This window comes from Pempheris klunzingeri, chromosome 6 (genome assembly GCF_042242105.1).
Source record: "Pempheris klunzingeri isolate RE-2024b chromosome 6, fPemKlu1.hap1, whole genome shotgun sequence".
Classification (NCBI taxonomy): domain Eukaryota; kingdom Metazoa; phylum Chordata; class Actinopteri; order Acropomatiformes; family Pempheridae; genus Pempheris; species Pempheris klunzingeri.
This window is the reverse complement of record NC_092017.1, coordinates 10,491,747-10,511,760: the sequence shown is the minus strand read 5'-3', so window position 1 is coordinate 10,511,760 and position 20,014 is coordinate 10,491,747. Positions and strand designations below refer to the sequence as shown.

Sequence of the window (20,014 nt, the reverse complement as noted above, 5' to 3'; positions counted from 1 at the left end):
TTAAGGAAACATGACAGCTCTGTTAAACCCACGAGGATTCATCATGCTCTGCTGTGTTTAGAGAAGAAAGATGCTGCCGTTGTACAGTCTCTGGTGGTCTGGATGCACTAAATGCTTTGTTTTGAGGGGACACATCTATAGCAAAGGCATTCCACAGGGAAAACATGTGTATTATTATTATTGTTTTGTGTTTCATAACAAAAAATATATGAAGCAGCTCTTTCATGATGTGTGAAGACTGTTATCCAGAAAAAAAAAAAGAAAAAAAGCAGGTAAATAATTAAATGGAACCAGTGGGAATTTGTGTACTCGAGTTACTATTCTGGGAAAGGAAGATGTTTTGTATTTATGTTGGAACTGTTAAATATATAACTATGTGGCCAGATAAAAAAAGAGCTGAAAATGGGGGTTGGCTTGTGGTGAAAGTGATTCACACCATCATATGTTCACCACTGTTCTATTTATCTACATCAAATGCAGCTTGAACGTCCACTATTCTCAACTCATTATGACGCTCCATAACACATTTCATGCCTGGATTGCCTGTGAAAATAGCAGCATCTGGATCTACTGTATAGCTTCTCCTGTAAGGTGGAATTGCATGGCAATTGGTGAATGAATCTTGTTGTATTTATACCAGGAAGATTGGACAGTTTATGTGGTTTTTCCATGCTACCACCTTACTGTAAACAAAAAATATATACCCTTGCATTACACACACACACACACACACACACACACACACACACCAACATCCGAAGGGGGAAATAGTGGCCACATGACGTGTCCCAGAACAACAGATAACCCCTGCATCTAGCAGAAAGCGGTTCACTTCCTCTTAATTCAGCAGAAGATTTGATACCTCAAAAAGATGCAGTAAGGTGCCACATAAAAAAAAAACAAAATCTCATCGTGTAAAAAAAACTACAGACGAGCAGGAATAAAAGGAACAAATCAGCTTTTTAAGGACCAAAAGACAGAAAATCTGTTTGAAAACGGATCAATACTGTGCAAGGAGTGCAACAAATCCACGTGGCCCTGCTGTTGGAAAGGCTTTAAAATGTTACGTAAGATCTGCACAGTTTGTGTGTGTGTGTTTGTGTGTGTTAAGCAGTGTAAGTCATCCCTCTGTGGAGTAAAGTGTCCATTAGGGTGAAGGGAGAACCTCCCTCTGTCCACCACCAGAGACACAACAAAACGCAGCTCAAATCTTCTGCACAGAGCTCAGTATTGCTCACACAGCCTTTGGTAATTACACTTCTTTTTTACAGTGCCACTTACTGACTGGGAAAAAGAAATTGATTGCACCCTGTCAAGCAAAGCCGTCGTTGTTCACAGCTCACCTGTGGTTTTGCAACGTCTGTATTAATCAGCAGAGTTACTATTCTTTTGCCTTCCACTTTTGATGTCAGAGCTGCCATGGCTGACAGCTGTCACGTCACTGTTTTAATCTCAACTGCTGAATCACTTTAGAAAAACACAGACAAAATAAAAACCAAAAACTCAGTTGGATAAACTCAAAAACGGTGGCCAAGCTAAAAACGCTTCTGAAAAGTGGGAAATAATTGCACAACACGCTCATTTGACATTTTACATGTCATTTTGACAGCTGGGTGAAAAATTAAAGGAACAAGGAATGAATGAGAGGAGAACAAATGCAGATACCTTCATTCAGCACACAAGGGGTCAATGAATGATATGATGAGTATGAAAATGATGTGAATCATATTCTATACATAGGAATTATGTACTGTATTACAGTATTATGATAACTTTGTTTTGATTAGTGTAATTACAATTTGACATTCAGTAATTACATCATAATCATCTTAATTACATCATAATTGCAGTAGCTGTGACTTTTCAGAGGTTGGCTTGTTATGTTTTACATTTGCTGGCAGGTATATATTAGTTTGGTCCCTGTGTGCTCACTGAATTGGCTGGACCGGGACATTGTGTGTTCTTTGCTGGCTTGCTATGTTAGTCACTGAAACGCCAATATTCAGGAAGGTTTGAGGGTGTGTGGACACTGCACAGTCTCCAACCTTTCTAGACAGAAGAACTGCATGCAGCCACTGGGGTCAGCGTTAAGAGCTGTTGCTGGTCAGCAAATACCTCGAAAACAAGAGTTGGCTGCTTTCCGTACCATAATAATGTGTTTCTATTTTTTTGTGTGTTAATATAGAATAATATAACTTGTGGGTGGTGAGCCTTTAGAGTTGTTTAAGGAGTAGTTTTAAAGAATTAGAGTTACAGAGACTTGGAGACTCCACGTCAAGAATGGTTGGAGGCTTATGATGGCCCAACACTTTAGTTTGTTTAGTTTAGTTTTTTTCTTTTCGTTTGTCATCAGTGTTTTAATAGTGCAGTACATAGAAGAGAAGGTTTAGCTGCCTCTGTGTGCACTACATCCTGCATGTATTTAGAGGAATCCAAGTCTTTAATCACCCAGAGTGCCGATACCTTCCTGCCTCTGAGTCTTGACCAGACAATCATGATTTATGAGGACACTTCATGTATGGCGGACCAGCTGGGGCGCTCACAATGACCTTGCTCGCAACAGTCGATGACACATGCATTGGATAGGATGGCGTGCTGTCCAGGAAATTACATTTTGTCATAGTGTAGGTGACATATGGGTTAGAGAAGAAAATGGAAGGTTGACCCTGGTGGCTCTGGTGACACGGCAAATCACAATATCCTCAATATGGCACAGACTGGCTGTTATGGTAGAACCTCATTAGTTTTGTTTCCCTACAGGGATTTTCTCCCAATAATACAGAGCAAGAAATGAAATCCCTATTTTCAGAAAAACTTATAGGCATTTTTGCTAATGTTAACTTCTTAATTTCTATTTATTCTACAATAAATCCATTCTCTAATCTCCAATAATACTACTCTGTCTCTTTCAGGTCATGATTGGCCAGTATCAGACTGTTCTCCAGTGTGATGTATATACTGCACAAATAAACACTGCATACACGCACATACAGTACAGCATGACCTTACACATGACAAAATGAAAATGATCACTTACTTTAATGAACCACATAATGAAATTACATCTGCAAAAACAATTTACTGCATCCTTTTATTTCTTACGTAAACCAGTTTTAATCTCAATCTCATTCGGTGTTAATTAATTGCCTCGGGCCATGGGTCATTTAGCTTTAAAAGCCTGGCATCACTAAATAAAAAACTTACAGTTTGTCATCCTCAGCCGTCTTTTCAGATTAAATTAAACACGTTAGCCAGACGACAACAATCCCAATGTTCTTCTCAGGCTAAGAAGACATATCTGTTTAGGACATAAGAGGGGGCTTCCCAAAATGACTACTAACCAACCCAATAAAGAAAAAAATAACCATTTCACTTGAACTTTGCAGATTCCTCCCCATTTGTTGTGTGTCGGTAACAATAAAGATGCAGCTGACTTCCAGAGTATCCAGCTCATTCAATCAGGCATGGGGATAAACTAGGAGGCTCTATTAAGTGTTTCCTGCTTTGGGAGTCAGTGTGTGGCAGTCTCAATTAAACTGAGCTGAAATGACATTTTCTCTCTCTCTGTCTCTCTCCCTCTCTCGTTCCCCCACCTCTTCAAAAGTGGTGGTCGGAGGAGCGGAGTTTTATTGACTTTCTGATTTTCTCAGCATTAAACTTAGATTAGTGACCATGTCACTCAAAGTCAGGGGATGAGAGTGAGACTCAAATAGCCTCATGATTCCAAAAAAAACTTGAGTGCAACATTTGAAGTAAGAAACAGTTCTAGCAAAGTGGGGATTTTTTTTTTCAAAGATTTCTCTTTAAAAGAGGGAAATATAAACAAAATATGTTTTGGAAAGAATCCATAATGCATAGATGTCACGTTTGTTGCTGGGAAAAAAAACAAAGGGAAAGATGGGAGACATGACGGGTGTCTGACATCCTGAACTGTCAGTTAATGTTCTGACTTGTCAACACACTTGGGTGGGTGTTAAAATACCAAAAATATAATATACTGCTGTGCATGTTATCCCTGCCTTGACTATTGAAGTGTGGCAGCACAATAACATAAACTTAACTTACTTTAGGCATGTCTAATTTTGAGCCGAGAATACTGTGCCCTGCTTTAATTGGCCACATCGAACAGTAATAGTGATAATGATAAATAATAAATATTTAAATACTTAAATTAAAATAATAATGAATAGTTTGCACGCTGCATAGAACTCATTTGTTTATAACCAGATACACCCTTCTGGAGTGAATATTTACCCTCTATGATGGCAAGTGTTCAGAAACTGAACTTCAAAATATTGTTGAAATACATACATGTCTGACACAGCTAAGAATTTGCTGAATTGTACTCATAATGTCATGTCCCTCACATACACAGACCTTTCCCATTTTAAATCACTGTTATTTTAGAGGAACTTTATGATAAGTTGTCTTTTATTTATTGCTTTTTAATTGTTGCTCTTCTCTTTATACTTAGGGAACTTTTTAACTTTTTTATTGTAACACGTCCCTCCTACTGTCCCTTGTCCTTAATATGTTTTCCTTGACTTAATTATTAATTTACTGGTTGTCTGTTATATGTACAGATGTATGTGCTGGCAGAGCTACAAATGCATTGCCCCTCAGGGACAAACAAAGCTGTCTGAATATGAATCAAACTTTGTAGCCGTGGATGCAGATAAGACTCAACTTAGACCCTCCTGCAGTACTTGTATAAAACTAACAAATGCCTTTCATTTCTCAAATCCAATCTGTTCCTCTCAGCCTGTGGACTTGGTTAAGGAGCGGCTGAAGCAGCACCAAGTCTTTTTTATGGGGCATAAAGCCCCTAGTTGGTGGCTTGCGAGCATGATGCATGGCTGTCACTGTAAGCTGCCACAGAGGGAAGGAAGAAATTGAATTGGCCCTCCTATTAATGGGCCATGTCACTGAGCGTCAGGGCTCAGGATGTGACAAGTCTCATATCTGTGTGTGTGTGTGTGTGTGTATAAACCTGTGTTGACTTCAGCAGTATCCTTTTGCCCAGTCAATGATGGTATAGAGGGACTGAAAAAATATGTCCGAATGGTTTAAAAAGCAAAAACAAACACTGTGTTTTTACATTTTTACAGCAAAGGCGAGGAAAGTTCACGATGTTCATGTTATAAAATGTGTCATGTAAGTCAGCTCTTTTAACTTGTATCCTGATTTCATTATGTTTATATAATATACATGAATCCAGGCTAAGGCCATTATGACATATTCATATCTCTGTGTAGATATAAACCAAACATAAAGACACTGGATAAAGAGAAGCAGATGCGTCAGAGTAGGAGCTTAAAGATTCGAGGCAATATGAACGTGGTTTGTGCAAAAGGAGCTACAGGAGGAAAACACCAGGAACATGTCCATAATATCTTTACAGCCAGTGTATTTTAAAGGGACCCTCAACTGATTTGGCACCTGAAGTTCAGTTTATTCTATTCGTGAGGAGTAATACTCAGCCTGGGAAAACAGTTGTGTAGTATTTTCTGTGGATTTGGAGCTTCCCAAAGTCTGAAAAAATAACCCAGGTTGATGTCATGAAGGTTATTTTCTTGTTTTGGCCTTGAAGCCTTTAAAATCTTAACAGAAAACCTACGTTAGAAACAGGGGTCTGAAAGCTGCAGGCATGGAGGGTCTAACAAATTAGGCTATCCAGTTATGAGAGTTGGAAATTGTGCGGTCAACTGCTTATGGATCTTGACCCGACACATGACACTTTCACTTAAATAGTTGAGCATGAAATCGCATTACTGATTTCAAAAAACATTTTAATTCAAAGTCCACTTACTATTTCTAAAGCTTTTAATCATATCTGACTCACTTACACCTAAGAAATGTGGTTGAAAGCTCCAGAAAGGCCAAGTAAGTGGGCCTTGAGTTAAATTAGATTTTCTTGTCAAACACCAGATGAGGTGTTCTATCTACACGTCAGAGACATAAGCAGTTCAGTGATCATCCAGGTTATGAAATGAGCAGTTCCTCATGTGTCAAGGCCTAGTGCTCATCACCGGAGGCCCCAGGGGTCACCTCCCTCCTCCCTGCTCTATTCCTCTTGAGGGGGAGAAAGTGATGGGGGAGGAGCAGGAGAGCAGTTACATAATGGCCAATGCCCTCTGTCCATGTGCTTTGTCCGCTGGCAGATGGTGTATTGCCCAACAGTCAAGGACGAATGGACAGATGAAGCAGGGGAGGGCTGGAGGGATGAAGATGGGAAGAGTGTTGTGGAGAAACACGGGACCGGGACACCAGTCACCTCAACGTAAAGTAGGAGATGGCAAAGCACCATTAAGCTGCTGCCGCTGCCTCACTTTACAGTAGTGCCGTTTGTGGAACACCCACAACAAACACTGTTTTGTGTGACCACCCGCAGACATACATACAAAAACTCAAGCATCATCTACAACTTCATCATGTCAGCCACTGTGGCCCCTCGCAAATTCTGGTCATGCTGTTCTCCTACATGTTTAAAAATGGTTGTTCTTTGACCACAGAGGTGCACTACAGTGGTTCCCAAACACAGATACTTATATCCCAGGGAGAATGTGGAAAGATTATGAAGAGACTCAAATAATTAAAAAAAGCATAGAAATTATGATTTGATTCATAAAAATATGTATCTTCACCTAATTTGTGTTTAGGAGGAAAATAACCATCCACACAGGATTGCAATCTGGTGTGGCCTGATCTTTTGTATGTGTCACAATGACCAGGAGGCTACCAGCTACAATAGGCTGGGTGCCCACAATGCCAATGGTCACCTATAAGTAATGGATAAAAAGGTGAAACTTGGCTAAAAGTAGTAAAGGTAGTAGTCAGGAGTCAAGCTTTTACCCCTCAAAGTGTATGACTGCAAACTTGACCAAACTGACATAAAATTGTATGTAACAAATGTGGGCTGTTGGGAACTACTGCTCTACAGTCTCTCATCAACATCTCCTTCCATCTTCATCCTCTCATCTCACACTTACTGTCTGTGTCTCTATTTATATCCCCTCGACCTGCTAAACACACAGCTAACCACACAACGTGTGTCCACTCTGATAAAACAGAAAAAATACCGCCATGCTTTGTCTCTACAGTAAACCTACAGTAAACAGAAAGAATCCACATCTCTCTTTGGTCAGCAGGGTGTGTGCATGCAGACAGGAGAGAACGCTTAGTGCTGGAGCTATTATGACATTTCTGTCTCAACGCTGAGCATGATGCTAACTGTTTACTCTGTGTTGTGTCAATACACGTCCATGCTGTCGCTTGCATTTACACTATCTCAGACAAAGAATCTGTTTTGTCGGAGAGGCGAGTTCCAGCCCATAACTGTGTCTCCAGCCTGTTATCTGATGGCGGGGTGATTCACTTCATTGGTTAATGTTGAACAAACAGTCATGGGATACTGGAGAGGGATAGCCAATTAGATGAGTTGTCTTAGTCCAGCCAAGCAGTGTTACCACTCTCTTCATTATTTCACTGTTGTGTATCATGGAAGAAGAGGAGAATGACACTGACGGCAGGAACTGACTGCTGCAGACGTCACATCGCTGACAGAGTACAGCTACGCATAACTGACACAGAGCAGAGACTCCAGCATAGACTGAACAGCACATTTGCTCTTTCTCTAAAATTTTCTCTTTGGTCTAGCTCGCTGAAAGAAGACGTACGTTAGACTTGTACGTATGACATTAATGTCAAATAGCCCATCTGGAAACCAATTACAGTATGACTTTTTTGAGGTTCTTCTAACTACATTACATACTACATTTGGTGAGGACTGAATGTAATCTGTAGGAGGGACAGTTGAAAGAAAAGTCAAAATGGTGGAACATTTAGGCAGAAATGGGCAAAGCCCAACATATCCCTCTAAGACTTACAGGCCAGGAGTTACAGGGCAAAATGTTGAGTGTTTTATACATAGCCAACTGGTAGTGCTATTGGATCAAGATCCATGCCAAACACTAATCACATCTTCCTTGTACCTTGATCCAACTTCATGCCAAATTCCACTAAAATCTTTTTGCACTGTGCCTTCCAACTAACAGACAGACACAGGCAGCAACAATAATATAACAACAAAAATGAAAACCGTTGAAAATAGCACTTAACTAAACTGAACTAAACAAAGTTTACAAAGTTCATTACAGGGAAACTGAAAAGCAAGAATTCAATGATAAAAGACAAAATAATAAAGAATAAAACACAATGAAGATATAAAAACAGAAAACATGATCAAAAGAAAAATAAAATTAGATTAAAAAAATGCATGGGGAAGCAACACAAGGTTGAAAGTTGGTGAGATCAAAAGCCAATTATATAAAAGCAAGTTTGTGAGAGTGTATTTAGACACGTTTATTTCGATGATGGTGCTGAACTAGTTTTTTGGGCAGAGCAGCCTACAGATCTGAGGCCGCTGACTGAAAAAACACAACAACTGTTAAGACTTGAGTCCAGACTGAGGGTCTCAGCTTAAAAGCCCATATAACATGTCAGTGAGGTTCATGTGACTGAAGTAAGACTGACTCACATAAGGGTGGATTTACTCAAGTTATAAAAAACCACGAGGTAGTTGTGAAAAAACTGGACAGTAAAGTCTGTGGACAATCAGAAGTAACAGGGTCATTGTTTGATATATAATGTTGAAATATAATGTATTAATGCCGTAAGCAGCACCAAAACCAAAAGTCCATGCTTCTCCTTTGTATTGTGATGGCAGCAGAATAACTTGCATTTTGAATAGAATATATAATAAAATATACTTTGCCTTTGACCAACACTACTGGGGTAACACATCATCAACCCGTGTGTCTGTGTCTATCCGCCACATGATAATTATGGCTGGCGGACCCCTGATCCATTGATAATGTTTCCCATCTCTGCTGCATTGATAATGCTCATGAATCTGACACATACGTACAGTAACTTTTAAAGACCAGCTCACATGGGTGTTGGTCTGCTATAAACTCAACATCATCATGGATGCTCACTGATATCATGACCTAGAAAATAAAGCAAGATGATTATCTCTCCAATGTGATGCACAACCAAGCCACAAGAGCCAGAATGTAAAGAGAATAAAGCTACATGTTGAGGTCAAAACAGCATATAAATAGCATAGATATCTGACATAAACCTAATCATCCTTTGTTGTACACATTGGCCAGAGGCTTCACCTAAAGAACAAAGCCTGACCAATCACTCTGATGTGTATGCGCATGTTTGCATACATGTATATACGTGATAGATAGCACAAGACGTCTCTACATCACTCAGGATCTAAGGAAGCTAACAAGACACAGAGCACCGTTGACAGCATGGCCTTCTATAGCAGCTCCCCTCCCTGGCCTGCAGACATTGAAAGCTTTGATCTGCCGTTGTACGGCAGACAGACTGAGGCGCGGCGAGCTGCAGCCATGAATATCGAACTAATGGAACAGATGCTGTTCCTATCAAAGTGTGTTGGAATCAAATGAGCCAACCCTCTCTGTTCATGTCAAATGTGATCACGTTATCCACATTGTTGTAGCAGAGTGCCGTAGATTAAATCTCTTTATGGAGCCTCCTTATGGCGTCTTGCTATAGAACCAGGGGTCACCTGGGTACGCGAAGGGTAATCTCTGATTTATTTCACCAGTGATACAATCATAAACTGTAGTAAAACCATCCCTTGTTTATTTGTGGATTTTTTTTTCTCCACTCCACAAGTTATTTACTCTGATTTTAAAGGGTTAGTTCACCAAAATGACAAAAAAAACCTTATCTGGGTTAGTGTTTATTTGTCCAAGTTTTTGAGATATCCATCTCTGACATTGCTGCCACTAACCCAGCATAGAGGTGGTGCTCACACCATTGAAAAAGGAAGTAAAAAATATCATCAGCAACACCTCTTTCCAGAAAAAGTTTCCCTGTACCTCTGGATAATCCACAGAACACACAGTCCACAGATTACTTAGGGTTTATTTTCTATGTAGAAGATGAGAACACTCTTATGAGTGTGAACATGGTGTATGAAGCTAGGCCCAGGAGCAGATTATTTTAGTTTTGCACACTGACTGGAAGCAGAGGGAAATAGCTAACCTGGAGGAATTTGTTGCAGCAGGTAATGCCCCGTTATAACACAACTGTTCCATCTTACATGTCATATCAATCAATCAATCAATCAATCAATCAATCAATCAATCAATCAATCAATCAGTCGCCATCACATTGCTGACATCTCAAAGCCTGGACAAATGAAACTGCAACTATCCACATGTCTAGATACTATTGGGGAAAATTGGAGAGAAAATATGTTCTTTTTTCTTTGGTTATTTGGTTAAACTGGCCATTAATCTGCCCAACCAATCTCAAACATAACATAATAGTATCAACTCAAGTGAAATAACTCAGGACACAAAAACCAGATTCTTACCTTTTCTTGGTACTGCCGCCTGGATGAGTCCAGAGATTGGATGAGTGCGGTTGCATGGCCGATGAACATGGCATAGCAGGTGGCTCCTACGATCATACTGAGCATAGTCAGCCAGATGTCCGACATGCTCTCTGGGGCTTGTCTTCCATACCCAATGCACAGCATGTGGCTCATGGCCTTAAAGAGGGCGAAGGAGTAGAGCTCGCTCCACGAGTCATTCTGAAGGGAGAGACGAAAAAAAATGATCATGATAATAAGTTGGGAAACAAAATATACGGAAGGTGGATGAGATGGGAGAGAATAATCTGTGTTATTCTGTCCTCCTAGAATAGAATAGAATAGCTTACTTTTCTATTCTTACTTTCATGCTACAGTGATTTTGACCTGATGACCTGAGCCTGTCATCTCTGCAGAAGGTAGCCTTTCAAGGTACATTGCAGTGAAAATTTATACAAGTTTGAATGTGACAGAAGCGGTGATAGCGCAAGTGAATTAAAGAATAAGAGGGCTAAAGAGCAAGACATTCCTGGTGAAGTATACTGCTCTGTGTCTGGTGATTGTTTCCGGTTTGGTGAAGAGCCTTATCATCATCACTGAGCAGCCTCGCCTCGTCTTGGCCGAGCAGAAGGAGAAGAGGGAAAAAAAGCTAGTGTTAATGAGGAGCCTGTACATCTGCCCGCTGCAGTCTGCCTTTGATTGGTGCTCACACACTCAGCTCACACACTCAATTCTCCTATGTTAGATTCATCAGAAAGCCCTCCACAGGCCCCGCTGAACCTCGCATCTTCCCCTCAAACAGCTGTGGTTCACACAGTGTCTGGAGTTTTCCTCTGAAAACTCCTTCTGTCCCCCTGTGGGACAAGTGGTGTCCTCAGCCACTGATTGACTGGCTGGATTCTTATCTGATTTGTCTTTTTCGAGGGGCATTAGCATTTCATTTGTGATTCAAATTCTGTTGGTTTTGGAGGAGGTGAAAGAGGACGTACTGACGAGAGGCCGCCATCAGATGTTAGTTGGAAATTAGTGTTTAGAAAGGTGGTTTAAGGAACAGCAAAGAAAGATGATGAGATTTTAGAGGCACTTAGCCTAAAGCAGCGGGATAACCAGAAACTCAGCCCTGGTGTCAAACTGTGAGCTTTGCTCCAGCCCCGAGCGTGGCTCAAAGTTTCATATCTGTTCTGAGATGTCAGCTGGATCAGTTGCTTGGATTTCTTTGAAGAGATAAACTGGACCTTGTAATCTTAGATAAAAGACAGAAAAACCAATGACACCATTTGACGCCTTTAAGATTAAAGGCACCATTGTCACATCTCCAGCTTTGTTGTTATTTCTATACGATGTAGCCTTGCAACAGCAGTCCTTGTCTTATTATCATCCATGGCCTTTAAGCCCATTATCAAAAGACAGAACATTTAAACGCTCCAGCCTGAGTCTGAGCCTCATCCCTGCAGCCCCGGGTGGTGAACAGACCCAGAGCTGAATCCCTTCAGTCAGCCATCATTATGTCGGCCACATTGCAGGTGGATAAACAGCAGGAGTAGGAGGCCCAAATCCTAATTTATTTCTGCCCAAGCGCAGAAATAAACACCTTGTTACATAACACACACACACACACACACACATTTCAGTTGACAGAGCAACAGAGAATAACATCTCAACTTCACTGGGGTCTATCCTAAATGTACAGTACAATACAATGTAAGATGGAAACTAGATAACAAAAATACCAGCAACAATGACAAAATGCACTGCTTCTGAGTACACATGTAGCCCTTAACCTGTCTGTCTGTGATCTATGCAACAACCCCTGATGATAAAACAGGTTATCTACTACTGCCACATGATATTATGGCATTTATAGGAGAACATTACTGTAATCTTTTTATCATCTTGGTACAGATACAGGAAGTATTAGGATGGCTCATCTATGGGTCGAAGACACATTACTCTATGTGGCTATGTGCTGGTGAAAGCCCACAGGTATCAATCAGCTCATCTCTCCTGTATTCCTAGAAATGTTTTTGTCGAAGCTTACATTACAGGTGAGTCTCCACTTTTCGCTCTTATTTCCATACAAAAACATATCAGAACTGTAAACAATTGAAACAATTGGATGCATTCATACCATATGCATGTTTACATACACTGCAGTTAAAGTAAAAATGGACTTATGTGAGGAAACAAAATCCGCCTACCAGCATCTTGAAAGCTAATTTTTTAATGCTTTATATCTCATTTAAATGTAAGTAAGCTAACCAACTGGTTGGAGCTTCATATTTAGCATGCAGACATGTGGACTGTATTGATCTTCTCATTTACTGTAACTAAACTGTTCTTTTACATGACAGTGTGTGAACAGTGTCATGTACCCTTAAAGACAGAGACAACACATCCTGACCAGCTGTAAGTGGTCAGTGTTTAAGTCTGAGATAACAGCTGATTAAAACTGACACAGTACACAGCTGTCTGTTACTATTGAAAATTACAGCCTTCATAGTAACACAATAAACTAATTCTACAGAGACACCACCCTGTGTGTGTGGGAGAGGAAAGGGGGGGGCAACAAATGAAATTAACTCGTGTTCATTTTATTTGCCATCAGTCTTCACTGAGCAGCATGGATGATAGTTAATTGTACATAATACATTTAGAGAGGAACACAAAGAGAGAATTATGATTAGAAAACATTATGATGTACGATGGCAAATAGAATAGTGAGTGTACGTGCATGTTAGCACTTCCTTCTGGGTTTGCATGCTGTTTCAGCTTGCATTTGAATGAATGTGTATGTGTGTGTGTGTGTGTCAGAGGTGTGCCAGTCATGGCGCTGAGCACTCTTTGACAGGGTGCAGTCCCTCTCTGACCGTCTAAAACTGACATAGTGAGTTTGGTTTGCTTGAAAGGACCGACATTAAGATGACACTGACATTTAGAGTTTTAATGTGCAAACTACCATCAAAGACCTTGTTAGCAATGTTAAGATTCATTATTTAGAACCAGTGGGTCCATGTTTGCATTCATTATTTACAACCAAATGAGTACAGAAAGTTGCAAGATGGTTTAGTGTCGGCTGGAAGTACTTGACAATATTAATGAAGAATGTTGGCATTGGAGTATTCATGCATAAACGTAAATTGGAGTGTGTGCTGAAGTAAAAACAATGGACTAATGAGCAAAATTTCAGGGCTTCATAGTGGCTGTGTTTGCAAAGGTAATTGCAACATAATGTTTGAATTCATAACTTGAAATACAGCATTACATCCTCCTCTCTTTTTCTGAGACAAACAAATTGTTTTTCTTAAACTTAGGTGTGCTACTTAAGTTTAAGTAAGTACCTACCTGTGCTTTTTTTGTTGGACAGCTTTTTCTAAATATGATTCGCAACCCATTAAAAAGTGTTGGCTGACTAAGCACAGCATTTTTCTATTTTCTGAAAAATGGAGATGACTTTTTTGACTATTTTTTCTGTAGAGCGAGGTGTTGCAGTGGTCTCATAAGTGTGTTGTAAAATGTAGCAAATAACAAGTAGAGTCTACAACCGTGCTAGCAGCTCTGTGACACTACACTAATGAACAGCAGTGAGCGCAATGTTAAAGTGAACATGGTAACATGCTCACAGTGACATTGCTAACATGCTGATGTTGAGCAGGTATCATGTTTACCATGTTCACTATCTTAGTTTAATGTGTTTGCATGCTAACTGTTGTTTATTGGCACTAAACTAAAATAATTCAACACTGACATCCCAGGAACGACACTACTGGTATAGCTAAAAGTGTGCTGTAGTTGAACTGAACTTGTGTTGTTTGATTCTTTTATTTCTGTCTGGTTTATTGAGGTCTTACTCAGCTGACTCCTGTGTATCTGTAATTGACTTCATCAGATGTGAAATGAGTGCTTGTAAATCATGTGGCAGGATTTTAATCGATTTGCAAGAGGAATTTGACTCAGTGGATCATAGCTTGCTATTTAGAAAGCTGCTGTTATTAGGTTTGATTTTATTAGCTTTAATTAGTATTCCTATGACAGATATCAAGAGGAGGAAGCTCAACATTATGTGCTCAAAGAACAACTTCCACATAATGCAATAGATTAGATGAAATGGTCTGTTTACTTGTTGGCTAAGTTAAATATATTTCACATTACAGTGGGGCTTTGCAATGACATTATTTATACATCATCGGACTGTTACATAAAGAAGTTAGAGCAGCTTAAGGGAGGGTAGTCTGAGTTATTTTGGAGAAAAGGCAGGGGGTTCGTTTTCTCTTCCTTGATTTATATTTCCAGCCGTTCCTCTTACATTAACTTTTTCATCTGCTGACATGAAATACAAAAATTCAATGACATTTGTTGCTTTGTAAGTCACCATCACGCCTTTCTATCGCTCTGCTATATTAGACCTTAACATAAATAAACTGAAAAAACTGTTCAGCTTTAAAAGAAAACTGTTCAACTTGTGTTGAGCTGGCTACATTTTGCCTGACTGATATCTGTAGTTTTGTGGCAAAAATACAGACGGAGAGATAGGGGTAGCATAGGGGTAGCAGGTTGTGTGTTGCCTTTAAATCCTCTCAAGGACCCACATTCACAGACCACCAGCCTCTGCTCTGACAAATGAAAAGACAGTCTGAGGTAGCCCTTTGTTGTAGTGATGACAGTAAGGAAAAGAAGACGCCTGCCCATAGGACTAGAAGACACAGATAAATAGGATTTAAAGGGATTAAGACAAAGTAAAACAGAATTTAAAAAGATTAAAAACAGAATTAGACAGAATTAACATAAAAAATATAGTGAAAAATATGAACGAGTGTAACTTAATAAAATGCAATGGCAAATATAAAAGTCTTAGGCCCTGATTTAAAACAAACGACTTGGAGCAGACTTGAAGTTTTCTGGGAATTTGCTCCAGATATGGGGTGAATAAAAACTGAATGCTGCTCCTCCGTGTTTAGTTTTCACTCTGGGGACAGTAAGCAGGCTTGTCGCAGATGACGAGATATCTGGACAGATAATAATGGAGCAGCACATCAGAAATGTATTCTGGCTCTGTGACATTCAGTGCTTTATAAACAGTAGTATTTTAAAGTGAATTCTTTTACAAACAGCAAACCAGTGCAAAGATCTGAGTACTGGAGCAATGTGATCCATTCTCCTGGAGGACACGAGCAGAAATGTTTAAATCCCATACTTTTAATGTTTAAATGAAAAAAATTGTTTATTGGTTGAGTACTTTGTAGTTTGTTCAACTTAAAAAAATTAATTAACAAGTAGCATTAGCTAGCATTAACTAGCTGGCTTACATAATTAAGCTGACAAGAATATCCAACTTACCAAACAAGATGCAAAGAAGAACTCTCTGTGTATTTGTAAGAACAGCTGACTGCAGCATCAGGTTGTGTTTAGATAGTTGTAATGAATTACAAATGAAAATGTAAATCAAATAGTGTCTTCTGAGAAAAACTGCTTGGCTCCTCCGTTGAAAAAACAAGTAATTCAAAACAAAACTCTAAGAAATAATAATAGCTTGAACATATGTGTGATTAAACCTGTCTTAAAAGGACAGAAATCAAATTTGTATTTGATGAATACTGAATTCTTAGTGACCAGTCCAAAGTGTGGCACCCAGCGCCCCCGTGACCCTTAAGAATAAGTATTATAGACAATGGATGGATGGATGAATTCTTGGCTTGGAGGGGAAGGGTTTATGACCTGTACTGCAATGAGCCTTTAGAGGGCGATCGAGATATTTTGGCTTCACCTCTATATTATTACTGTGAAACATAAACACCCACTCAGTTTTTCATCCTCAAGATATTTAACAGTTCAAACTGGATAAGCAGTCTGTGTGTTTGTCTGTGTGAGTGAGTGCATCTATGTGTGAATTATCTCCCCGACTTTTTTAAGAGTTTCAGTTGCTTTTACAGTAATTCCACTATTTCAAAAAGACAAAACTTCTGACTGAACATTTATCCTCTAATTAAAAAAAAAGCTGAACTCTCAACAAAGTCTGCAGCTCCAGCCAGGCTGTGCAGCATTTTTTTTTTACAGCTTGCTAATACATGGCTTGACCTAGCAAATCACAAATTAGCAAAATTTTAAGCTAATACAACAACAACAACTTATCATCCTGGGTGGCGGTCCCCATTTTTAAAAAAGGGGACTGGACGGTGTGATCTAATTATCGGGGTATCACACTGCTCAGGCTACCCGGAAAAGTCTACTCCAGGGTGCTGGAAATGCCGGATTCCATCCTGGTCATGGTAACATGTACCAGCTCCTTATGCTTGCAGGGTTGTTGGAGAGTCATGGGAGTCCGCCCATCCAGTCTACATGTGCTTTGTGGACTTGGAGAAGGTTTGTGTTCTTCAGCAAATCCTGTGGGGGATACTGCAGGAGTATGGGGTACCAGGTTCATTGCTACGAGCCATCTGATCCCTGTATCACCAAAGTAAGAGCAGCGTTCGCATCCTCGGCACAAAGTCAAGCACGTTCTCAGTAGGTGTTGGACTCAGCCAAGGCTGCCCCTTCTCACCAATCCTGTTCTGCATTTTGCAAATGATGTGGTTCTGTTGGCTTCCTCAGATCGTGACCTTCAGCATAAATTGGGCGGTTTGCAGCTGAGTGTGAAGCGTCAGGATGAGAGTCAGCACCTCTAAGTCTGAGACTATGATTCTCTACCAGAAAACGGTGGACTGTCCCCTCCAGGTAGCGAGTGTGTTGGTGCCCCAAGTGGGGGAGTTTAGGTATCTTGGGCTCACGAGTGAGGGCGAAACGGAGCGCGAGATGGACAGATGGATTGGTGTGACGTCAGCAGTAAGGTGGACGTTGTACCGATCCGTTGTATTGAAGCGGTCTCAATTTACCAGTCGATCTACGTTCCAACCCTCACCTATAGTCATGAACTATAGGTGAGGGTTGGAGATAGGGTGACAAGCTTGGACATGTGGGAGGGTTTGGAGTAGAACCGCTGCTCCTTCATATCGAAAGGAGCCAGTTGAGTTGGCTCGGGCATCTGGTCAGGATGCTTCCTGGGTGTCTTTAGAGGTTTACTGGGTACGTCCCACCAGGAGGAGACCCCGGGGCAGACCCAGAACTCGTTGGAGGGATTATATATATCATCTGGCGTGGGAACACCTCTGGGTCCCCCAGGAGGAGCTGGAAGGAGAAGGAGCTGGGGAGAAAGATGTCTGGAGTGCCCTGCTTGACCTGTTGCCACCGCAACCCGACCAAGGATAAACTGAAGTTGATGGATGAATGTCTGGATGGACATTCAACACAGTAACATTCTCCAAACTTTATTAAATGTTACTTGCAACTTAAGAAAGACATACACAATCACTTTACCTGAAGCTTTCATGTCTCTGCAGTAAGTGAAGCTCGTGGGACTGCTGGGTCGTCAACTAGCACACCTGTACAGGTCTACTCTCCCATTAAAGGTGTAGCCTACTTGGCGATTTTGGAGAAAGATGATAATATTTGAGCTCAAAAGCTAAAGAAATACACTGCTTACATAAGTGCTCTTTCAAATGCTTCTTCATGGCAATGTGATCACTGATTAGCATGTTAACTGCTGCTTTAGCTGCTCACATTAGGGGCTACCGTTAGCTGCTGTCTTTGGCTGCTACTGTTAGCTGATGCATTTAGCTGCTAGCATTAGCTGCTGCTGTTAGCTGCTCATATTGGCCACTCCTGTTAGCTGCTGCCATTAGCTGCTTTCGCTAGCTGCAACCTTTAGCTGCTGCAGTTACCTGCAACTGGAAGCTGCTTCCATTAGCTGCTCTTGTTAGCTACTGCCATTAGCTGCTTCCATTAGCTGCTGTTGTTAGCTGCAACCGGTAGCTGCTTCCATTAACGGCTCTTTTTAGCTGCTCTTCCTAACTGCTCCCATTAGCAGCTGCCTTTAGCTGCTCCCATTAGCTGCGCCAACTGCTCCCTTTCCCCCTGTCTTGTCCACGCTTACACGCCACCTGTTGCTGATTGGCTGGAGTGGCCCAGTCCACTTTGTTTCCCATTTATAGAACCAGGACAGTGGGCTCTTTTTTTCAGCACTCACATAGTACAGACAGCTAGTGGACCCTGAGGATATTCACTGAATTGAACAAAAGGGTATTGGATTAGGATTGCTGACTACGCCTTTTAACAGATACCTATGTAAATTAAGGATTCACTGAATTTCCACCCACCACTTACTTGCACTGTTCCAAAACACACACAATATTGTACCAAACACTTTAAATCTTCCTCTCTGAAACATGTATTTAAGAAAAGGATGTTGTGTTACTGAGATCTGTTACACTTTTTTCTTTTTGGCAATTTCTGCTTTATTGGATAGTGACAGTAGAGAGTGACAGGAATTAGAGGAGAAAGAGTGGATGACATGCAGCAGAGGGATTCAAACTCGGACTGCTGCTGCAAGAACTCAGCCTTAATGGTACATGCTCTACCGGGTGAGCTGTGGGGTAGCCCAATCTGTCACACTGTACAGTACATGTACCATATTAGTACTGAAAGAGGCTGCTGGATCATACCAGGAAGTTGTCACTCACTCACATACACACCAACATCTTCACGCACAGACCTCACACAGTAGCTGTCCATTATTCTTATGTGCGCTGACAGGGCTGCCAGTTAGATCACTCCAGTAATGGAATGGATGGAGGATATCCTTATTACCTTTCAAAGCAGGAGAGCTTCTTGAAGTGCATCTGTGTGTGCATGCATACAGTGCACATCCATAGATAATAAAGCCACACAGATTGGTGTGCTGTTGCAATAACAGCATCTTGCCCTCTACAGTATAATGTCTCTCAGCGGTCTAACTATTAAATACAGAAACAGAGTTCAGTCTGAGGCAGAGAGAAGTTGAGAGGAAGAGAGAGGCTTTATTCTAATGCTATTGATGCAACAGCCAATCAGGCTGAGGTAAATGGGACAAAATCATCCACGTAAAAGAGAGTCTCGTGATCCCCGTGCTGCAGGAGCCTGATTATCGGCATATAAGAAACACCCTGTCTGCTGCGAGCATATCTTTTACAAGCCAACATTATTGTTTTTGAGTGTTTTGAGACAGAGCTGAATACAATACAGGAGGGAAAGGAGCTGGAATGATTTTGATTTTCACTTATTTGTATTGCAGATACACACAAAGACACACAAACATGAAAGCAGGTATGAAAAGTGCACATGACAATGCGCTCTGATTGAGTGAATCATGTGTTGTTTCTATCAGACAGTGTATTTGTAGCCTAAGTGCAAGGATGATGCAGGAGGAAGGAAAGTAAATCCAGTAAATGTCCAGCGCAGGCAGACAGCCAGTCAAACTGAATTGAAGTACGAGGATGAGGATCATTTAACGCTGCGTCTCTCATTCAAAGCCACTTTGAAGAGGATCTCTGACCTTGATTGATCTGAGATGGAAAGCAGCGCAGCACACCAGGCAGCCATCGTGCATCGTGGCATCTCGCTCGGAAAGCGACACACAGGCGTAAACAACGCGCATCAGTATGAGGCATGAAAGAGGAAACTGAATGCAGACACGATGAGGTCGAGGGGAGGGAGTGCAGCAAGTCAAGAAAAATGGGGGATTCATGGGTG

The 20,014-nt window shown here is 40.9% G+C and overlaps 1 protein-coding gene across 1 annotated transcript in view; it reads right to left on the bottom strand.

Moving 5' to 3' along the window:
- Positions 1–20,014, bottom strand: part of hcn2b (hyperpolarization activated cyclic nucleotide-gated potassium channel 2b) — a 44,146-nt gene that overhangs the window by 12,389 nt on the left and 11,743 nt on the right. Inside the window, exon 4 of the mRNA XM_070832542.1 lies at positions 10,421–10,639. Coding sequence (XP_070688643.1) covers positions 10,421–10,639 — 219 coding nt within the window. The remainder of the gene's footprint in view (positions 1–10,420; positions 10,640–20,014) is intronic.